Source organism: Macrobrachium rosenbergii, chromosome 41 (genome assembly GCF_040412425.1).
Source record: "Macrobrachium rosenbergii isolate ZJJX-2024 chromosome 41, ASM4041242v1, whole genome shotgun sequence".
NCBI lineage: Eukaryota > Metazoa > Arthropoda > Malacostraca > Decapoda > Palaemonidae > Macrobrachium > Macrobrachium rosenbergii.
In genome coordinates this window covers 18,020,381-18,030,380 of record NC_089781.1, presented here as the reverse complement: position 1 = coordinate 18,030,380, position 10,000 = coordinate 18,020,381, and the positions used below count along the sequence as shown (strand labels likewise).

The 10,000-nt window shown below is 37.4% G+C and overlaps 1 protein-coding gene and 1 long non-coding RNA gene across 7 annotated transcripts in view; one reads left to right on the top strand and one right to left on the bottom strand.

The window, feature by feature from the left end:
• Positions 1-9,713, bottom strand: part of aos (protein argos) — a 56,371-nt gene extending 46,658 nt beyond the window's left edge. Inside the window, exon 1 of the mRNA XM_067084092.1 lies at positions 9,302-9,713. Within this exon, the coding sequence (XP_066940193.1) occupies positions 9,302-9,580 (279 nt within the window). The 5' untranslated portion in view covers positions 9,581-9,713. The remainder of the gene's footprint in view (positions 1-9,301) is intronic.
• LOC136826707 (uncharacterized) overlaps positions 1-10,000 on the top strand; it is a 200,048-nt gene that overhangs the window by 62,629 nt on the left and 127,419 nt on the right. The window lies entirely within an intron of this gene.

Genomic DNA, 10,000 nt, shown 5'->3' with positions numbered 1-10,000 from the left:
TATATATATATATATATATATATATATATATATATATATATATATATATATGTGTGTGTGTGTGTGTGTGTGTGTGTGTGTGCGTGTATGTGCACGTGTATGTGTGTGTATATACTGTATATATAATATTTACATTATAATCACAAACAGTAAGCTACGAATGATATTCTCGAGGTAGAGCGAATTGGATACCAAACGACATTTGTGACCTAATGTCTGTGTGAGTATAGAAAATGTCACGGCGTATTTGATAAAAATTCATATTAGTATATATATATATGTGTGTGTGTGTGTGTGTGTGTGTGTGTGTGTGTATACAGACAGTGATGTAGAATCCATAGCAACAGAAGGCTACTGAAACGGGAGGAAATGAGCAAATGAGGGAATGCGAAAATAAGACGGGACAGATTTCCCAGACCTCTGGAACGAAAATTGCCTTTTGGGAGTTCAATGGCGAAAATGTATTATAGCCCTTCTATCACGGGTCAAGACCTTGCATAGCTTCATTCGACAGCCACTCACGCAGAGAGAGAGAGAGAGAGAGAGAGAGAGAGAGAGAGAGAGAGAGAGAGAGGGCACGTCCTTCATTATATAGCTTCCGGACATTAAATGCGTGTTGTTTCAACCTCTCTTTATTCTCTTCTTCGGGAGTCTTTGTGTGTTGCCGTTTTGGAGTTTTTTTTTTTTTTTTAATATTCTCGTTGGACTTCGGACGGACGTTGTAATCCCATTGCCGATATTAAACGTCGTTTCACGTGATGAAACTCTTCCGTTAATTTGCTTTGTTGTGAAAGATTCAGCGGAATGAGTTTTGTGTTTTTTTTTTTCACGTATGAAGTAAATGATAATGTGCTCCTCATAACGTGCTTGTGTGCATGCACGAGCACTTGTAAATACGAGTATAGTGTGTGTGTGTGTGTGTGTATGTGAAAATTGCTTAATACGCCTTGGAACAGTCATCTTAAAGAGGAAAAGTGCTTAGAGACTGCAGGTTATTGGCTTACTAACAGGACTGCCCCTTTTGAGAAGGAGAGGGCTTAGAACCTGAAAGTGTCCTCTTAAAGGTTTGGAAAGAGGCCTGGTGCCTGAAGTGAACCTCCGGACTCTGCCCAACCAACGGGGGCGACTCTACACCCTGTGCCATGGCCTGAGGGTGCGGAAAGAAGGATGACGCCACCCTGGGTTTCAAGTCGTGAAAATTTAAATCATCAAGTCGTTCTACTTGAGCACACACACACAAAAGGTAAAAGTCTCCACGCCATGAAAAAAAAAAAAACACTACCTCAGTAGTTATGGCCAAGGTTCACCCTGGACCACGTAGCCATATACAGTATACGTGCAGCATATGTTTCTAAATACTTTATCTCTTTTTTTAAATGGTTCTATTTTTCACAGTTAAATAGTTTTTGTTGTTACGATATATTCATTTTCTGAATTAAATTTAATATCTGAAACAGAATAGAAATAACTTTGTTGTCTCCTGATGACTGACACACGATGCAATAAAACAAGTTCATTTGAGTAATTTTCCAAATCCTGCCGTATTCTGGAACGCTAGATGGTTGGGGAGCGGGGCTGGAATTAGGGAGGGGGTAGGGGCTGTGTGAGGTGGGGGAGACTGGTAAAGGATCATGTTAGTGAGGGGAGGGGGAAGGGAAAGAAGGGGTTGGATGTAGGGTGAAATGGTCCAAACTCTGAGGAATTTGTTTTTTCATCCTTGACAAACCAAGTGAAACTGAACTTCCCCTCCCCTCCCCGTCCCCTCCCCTCTCCCACTTCCCTTTCCTCACTAAACTCCTTGACCATCACCCTCCCCCACCAAAGCCCCACCCACCGGCGCTTGCAACAAGAACTCGTGAACTGAAGTAACACTTTTACTCTCACTCTGCAAAGAACGTCTCCGTGTTGGTAGATCGGTACGTCTTCAGAAGTCTTTGGCTTCGGAAGACGATTAAAACGTAGGATAATAATTGCTCAGTGGATTACTTCCTACGCAACAGGACATAAAAAGCTGACGGTGAGAGTCAGCTGTAATTTTTTTACATTTTTATTAAACTCCATAATACAGGAATATATCCCCTCGTGAATTTTCCGAGGCTAAATTTTACGAGGTGAGGATCTACGAGATAAATTTCGTCCTGTGACCTGCCTGCTGTTGTATTCCTGCCTACATTTTTATTTATTTATTAATGATTGATTTATCGGTTTTACTAATAACTGATCTACCCTTTCTGTATTTCCCAGTATCTTCTGTTAAAGTTTTCAAAGTAACACCATAATATCCTTTGGAAGCTTGAATTTCAAGTCAGTGAGCCCTGTGGGCTTGTTCGTTATGAGTATCGTTCGTCTTCTGAATAATAATAATAATAATAATAATAATAATAATAATAATAATAATAATAATAATAACAACAAGAACATATACGTACGTACGCACGCGCATGCTCACGACCATTTCAACTATCGTCGCCGCGTCCGAAGTGCGTCCTTGTTGACGCACGATCCAACTTGGGACAAAAAGATTATAAAAAAAAAGTTGAATTTAATCGCGTCATTACGCATGCTGTTGCCATAATATCTGGATGCCAGAAACACACATATCTGCCCTACCTTTCCCGGACTAATTATGATCCTTTGGGAGCTTAAATTTCAAGTCAGTGGCCCCTGCGGGGGGTTTGGGGGGGGCGACTTTTTCCATATGAATAGGGTTCGTTTTCTGAAGAATAATAATAATAATAATAATAATAATAATAATAATAATAATAATAATAATAATAATAATATGGCTCTAACACCGATATGAGTTCTCAAAACCCAAATTTAACTGTACAGTAAGTGAGCAAAGCTTGTTGACCGTAGCGTCTGGCACGACTTCATCACTGAGAAACAAACAAAAATATAGTGCACAGTTATAGTCATATGTATTATATATATCATATATATATATATATATATATATATATATATATATATATATATATATATATATATATATATATATATATATTGAGATGGACTGTTATAGAAGTCAGAGGAAGGATGATGTGGGTTCAAGTTCTTAGGATCGTGCAGAGACCAGTGAGACATTTGAAAATGCTTCCTAGAGGAGAAAGTTGAGTGTGAATGTCAACAAGAGAATGCTATGAGGCTAAATGGAAATCGTGAGGATGAAGCAATCGTTCTTAATATGAATACCGGTTGTATCGCCTAAGTATCCGAAAGTTAATGCAATGGACGATGGTAGCAGGCGAGAAAAGGTAAAATCACAGAATAAATGAAACTGGCGAAGCAAGATAGGTAGCAAGGTCTCTTCAAAAGGGTTATCTTTGGAATTATATACTGGATTTTCAAAGGAACCGTTAACACTACTAGAGTGTAGTATTAAAGTAGTTTAACCAGACCACTGAGCTGGCTTTCAGCTCTTATAGGGCTGGCCAAACACTACTAGAAAAGTGAAAGATGGATTATGACTACGAATGAAAGGAAAAAGGTAGGTGCTCGGATGAAAAATTAGCATAAAACATGTAGAGTAACAAAGGTTGAAAGGGCAAGAATCGTAGACTCAACAAAATGGGAAACAAAAAGTTTACCATGGGTGAAAGAGTTATGAGAGGTTTTGAGATGGTATGATCTTGAGGAGAGAAAGAAGAGCAACAGGTTGTTTGAAGGCTGTATGATTCAAGAGGCCTGGAAGAAAAGTGGGAAGGGAGACAAAGAAGTACTATCTCTGTAGGTGGTATATGAAGCAGTGAAAGCTATGACATTTCCTCTGAGCATGATATTCACCCTTGATTCACCAGAGCGAACTTGACAGTGACGGTTATTTTGATTTTATCGGGAGTCACCCTTCATGAGTGGACTTCTCTGGAATAAGATTACATGCATTGCATCCTCGTGCAAAGGTAAAATCGAGGGGAACGGTGATCCAATTACGGTATGAGTGACCACGGGCAGAAATTCGATGAAGCTCAGACGAAACAAGCGCGTCGATACTGGGTTTCTTGCCCGCCCCATTACGCCGGGAGAGTGATTTTGATAGGCCTACTGGAGCCGTTGAGCCGTGAAAAATCAGAACGCGAAAGCACGGTCGGAAGCGCTACAAGACGAAAGTCATTTGACCGTCGTATAATATTTGCTGATATTGACGTGGACAGCAGCAGGGAGGCTGTAGGAGATGATAGGGCTGGGGGGAGGGGAAGAGTAGACGGTGATCTTCTCTGGGGGTTATGTTTCAGATCAACAGGTGTTCCCCAAGGAGGGTCGCGAGCACCGCCACCAAAAGAGGGAAACAGACCTAAGGCAACTTGCGATTAGGGACGAATTTCGGTTGCCTCCGACTCCTGCACCGGCTTTGGGGTTTGCCAACAATAAGGATTAGACGGGCGATCAAGGGTTAGCAGAGGGGTTGGATGGCGGAGGTTGTGGTCATAGAGGTTAGTGATAATAGGAGGAGAGGTTGAGGAGACAAGGAGGAAGGGGAGATGATGATGATGATGATGATGATGATGACTGTGATGAGCGAGTGGTTCCTAAGATCTACTTGAAGCGTGACTGCTCTTGTCCAGCGCCTGGAAAGGTAGCGGATGACGACATAAACAGACATCAGAGATGAATTACTTAGCACCTTCATTTATTTCCAAATTTGAATTTAAGGCTTACAGTATCTAGAGTACCCAAAAAGTTAAGAGGTCATTATAGCTAGTTACTTCCTAGAAGTGGAATAGACAATTTTCGGTAAGAAGCATTTTTATTAAATTTCTGTGGTCTCCAACTCCATCTATGTATTAATTATGCACACGCACATCTACATACATCCCCATCAATACATGCAGTTTACTGGTATGCAAAAAATCGTACAAAAATCAGTATTTCAGGGGCTCTTCATGGCTTTTAAGCATCGTTTAACGATCCTTAAATAATTAACTCATTAAGAGAGAATTAAACAAAAAAGATGTTATTTTTCATTAGTCTGGTCCGAGGTCATACGCCTTGTCCAGTTAATCAGAAGCAATCATTTCAGTTAACATAACAGATTCTCTCTCTCTCTCTCTCTCTCTCTCTCTCTCTCTCTCTCTCTCTCTCTCTCTCTCTCTCTCTCTATATATATATATATATATATATATATATATATATATATATATATATATATATATATATATATATATATATATACATACATACATACATATACACATATGTATACTATGTGTGTATATATATTTATATATATACGTATGTATACATATATATTTATTTATATATGTATATACATATGTACACATGTATAATATATATATATATATATATATATATATATATATATATATACATATATATATATATATATATATATATATATATATATATATATATATATATATATATATATATATATGTGTGTGTGTGTGTGTGTCTGTGTGTGTGTGTAATATCGACTAAAAAAAGAGGGACACTGATCTTTTTCCCGTAGGAAACCAAACAAAAGGAGCTGGAAATTTACGCGAGTGCGAACGAACAAAAAAAAAAAAAAAGAAAAAGGAAATATCACTTCGTCACGTACAGGGTGGGAGCACTCAAAGGAAAAAAGAAAAAAAAACAAATGGGAAAAACAACACAAAGACGCACATATTGTGTACATAAAGACAAAGGACCCAGGGTTTTTCTTGAAACAGACGGACAGAGAGACAGACAGACAGAATATGACAGTTGTTTGTACCTCTTTATAGTGAGGATTACCTCGTCGAGGCCATGTCTTTCAGTTGATGAATAAGTTCGGTTATTTGTTTTTCTTTACTCTGTCCACCCAAGCTGCTAGCCATAATTGTGGACCAAGGACCGTGGACCTAACCCACTGCCTAGATCAAGAGGGGCGTACTGGAATTTTAAAGGGATTGCACCCGTAGCGTTCCTTTCCTCGCCCGGATTGGGGATCGAACGCCGGCCTAACTATATATATATATATATATATATATATATATATATATATATATATATATATATATATATATATATATATAGAGAGAGAGAGAGAGAGAGAGAGAGAGAGAGAGTGATTCAGAAGGAGCTGACATACCCCCTCTCTCTCTCTCTCTCTCTCTCTCTCTCTCTCTCTCTCTCTCTCTCTCTCTATATATATATATATATATATATATATATATATATATATATATATATAAAGTAAAATTGTGTTGCTATGAATGTAAATGATACTTGTTTTTGTTTTTTTAAGGAGAGCCGAATTTTTATATAAATTTGAATTTTTGAGCAACGCCTCTTTCAAGAAACTTGTTTCTGTCATAACAACGGGTTAAAATAAAATTCCTTTAAAATATCGCCTTAATCTTTGCTTTATTGAAATATTCCGTTAATCTTTATTTCATTAATTAAGACTGCAAAAAGTTTTGAGCAGGATAGAAGACGAGGCATGCTCTTTGATAACGATACAGAAAAGAAAGCAGTAAAGCGATTTAAAATAAGACGAGTTCCGTAGTACGCTATGTTTACATCAACCATAGGAAGGAGTGTCTATTTCCAGGTTTCTATTGGCAATTTCTTATATTAACTCATGCTATCAACTCGCCACCATATTATATAAGGATAAAAATGTAGATTAACGACACCTATTCTGCGCTCTAGTAACCATTATCCCGTTTCACATTTTTATCGTTACCGCAGTTATAATTATGAATATTAACTATTTTAGAAACAGCCGAAGACCGGATTCTGGGTATTGAAATTGATACTAATATGGGTTGATGTTAGTTCAGTGCATCATATATTATTTTTGAGTCTTGGAGATATTAGAAGCCGTTGCCTCTCTGAGGCTTGTAGTAGGGATGGCAGTTTCATCCTTGCCAAGATCCTCGGAGAGGATGAGGAGTATGATGCCACTGGGATTTTTAGATTTATTATCGACGCTGGTCTTCTCCCAAAAGTATAATATTTCATTCATTTTCTTTTATCTTTTAGTTTTTATAGTTGCTAAGATTTTCATTTAATTAATATCGGCGTCAATGACCCAGTTGTCGCGATGCCAGATAACTCAGAATCATTCAATCGTTCCAATATTAGGACAATATCCATATCGTGACGTCATTTCCTCAGTGCTATAGATCCTGCGTATTACAGACATTATTATTCGTGAGGCAATCACTATCAACATGTGTATTTGCTTTCCGTGATTTAACATTTGGAAGACTTCATACTCTGCCTCTTGGATTTTGTGCTCGATTTGCAACGGATTCATTACTTGAAAACTCAGCCTCTTTTGAACTTGAAATCATGACAAATGATGGGGCTTGATTGTTTTTGATACTTTTTGAAAAATTGTTATTTGATTTTAATAGAATAAAATAAATGATATAAGTAGTAAAGACAAATCCTTCGTGACAGCCCTGTGAGAGCTGGTATCGGCTCAGTGGTCTGGTAAAACTATTTTAATAAGGGTTTTAATAATAATAATAATAATAATAATAATAATAATAATAATAATAATAATAATAATAATAATAATAATAATAATAATAATTTTTGGAGCTGAGTGCCTCTAGCAAATTTTTATTTCCTTTAAAACATACAACAATTTTCGTTCGTTTTTTATTAATTATTTACTTATTTATTTATTTTTAAATTAATTTTTAAACATTTATTTATTTATCAGGGGTCTTTGCATTTATTTATTTTTATACTCCTTGATTCATCAACATATATTTTAATCTTTAGGAAAGTGAACCTCTTGATTGTGCTAGTTTTCATTCCAGCAGCCTATTTTGTCTAAATACTGTGAATTGATTACCAATCTTAACCTTATAAAGTCAGTTCATTATTCTGAGTCTGAAATATAGGATTTTGAAAACAAAATTTAAAAAGGGTGGGAAGTTAGTCTTGTATGAATTTTTTGTCAACATACTTTTTCTTGATTTGTCAACTTGGAGGGTTATATATATATATATATATATATATATATATATATATATATATATATATATATATATATATATATATATATATATATATATATATATATATATATATATATATAGTATATGGTTTTCATGTCATAAGTTAACGAAAATTAGTTCTAATATTAATCGGACAACAATCCTCAGCATATTTTCTTCCGGGAAATCAGTCTGAACGCTTGATTATATTTCTGTCGTGAATACCACTTGTCATTAATTTCACAAGCTGAATATTGTGTCTCTCTCTCTGTCTCTCTCTCTCTAAGGTTTGACAGGAATATGTATATATATATATATATATATATATATATATATATATATATATATATATATATATATATATATATATATATATATATATATATCTATTCTGTCGACCCTTCACTGACACAATATTCACACAATATTCACAAAATATCCAGCTCGCAAAATTAACGATAAAAGTTATTCACGATAGAAAAAAAAGTAATCAAAAATTTAAATCGATTCTTGAAAAAGAAATTCACTTGGAGGTATGGTGTCCGCTCACTATATGAAGCATATCAAAGACATAATACGAGGAATGCATCAGAAATAAATATGAGAATTAATGAAAGCGGGGCCGCTCAATCTGTCATTTGCAAATGTCAACAAACGAACCACGAGTCGTGAGGGGGAAGTCAGCATCACCTGGGGACTGGCATCGCCGTCGTGTCTGTTTAATAACTCCTGAAGGAAATTAATGAAGGGATGCGCTTATCTCTCCATCAGGTGTGCGCTGAATGAGAGAGAGAGAGAGAGAGAGAGAGAGAGAGAGAGAGAGAGAGAGAGAGAGAGAGAGAGAGAGAGAGAAAGAGAGAGAGAGAGAGGCTTTCAAATTATGCATGTAAACATACTGGGAGAAGCTTACAAAATCCATATACTAGATGGATTTTAATACAAAATTGAACTTGCTGGGCAAAAAACAACAGCAACAACAGCGGTAATGACAAACTACTCTTACCATTCTCATCAACAACTGAAGCATAGGAAACAACAAAGATGAAACAAATGAAAACAATGCCCGTCGCTCAAGATGTGTGGTCATAAAAATAAGAGGATTTCTCGACGCAACGAAAAACGGAAATATCTGACAAAATAAGGAAACGAGAAAAAAATGTATTTTTCTTAGTGAAATGCCCAGGGCACGAAAAAAGAAAGACGGAAACACGACTGCTATAAGCACGTGCCAGAATCATCTAAGAATTGCACATGCAACGAATCAGCTGCCAAATAACCAAAGTTCAAACAACTGACGACATAGTCCTACTAACAACTGACAAGACAGTAAGATATTCCTAACTGACTAAAGGTATCCTTACCCCAGTCTGGTAGAAGACCCTGTAGGCTGGGTGGAGAAGATCCTTCGAGGTCGTCGTTGTCGTCGTCGTCGAGGAGGAGGAAGATAAGGGGGAGGAGGAGGAGGAGGAGGAGGCTGCCGCCGCCGAGATGATGTGGCTACTACGCTCGTCCCGAAGTCGAGATCGTTGCAGGAGTTCCGCCCGAGGCAACCTGGAAGTAAAGCCGCCCTCCGCGCCCAGCAGCACCACCAGCATGGCCACCGTCAGCACGAAGTCCGAAGGATGGAGTAACTGGCCCATTATTTCTTTCTTGTGCCTGAAGGAGGGGGAGGAGGAGGAGGAGGGTCGTCCTCCAACTCTCTGGGGCTCCTGTGGGAAGGCGGTTTGAGTGTCTCTCTCTCTCTCTCTCGCTTTCTGACACCCTTCGGGATAGGCCGATTCGACACTGCTGCACTAATAATCTATTGCAATACTGTCACTTCAAAGCGCTAACGGGGCAAAATAATAATAAAAAAAAGAAGTAGGAAGTCTTGTTTGATCAGAGAGGTCTCACACAAAGGTATAAAATCTTTCGGAACGCAGAGGTAGTTCAATATCGCATGATTCCTTTATTTTTTATTTTGTGAGTTAAAGTCCAGGTACGCGTTACGGAGGTATATCGTGAGTTCCCTCGCTCAAATGTTGGTTGGCCCTTGCGTCACTCTCTACCTCTCTTTCTAG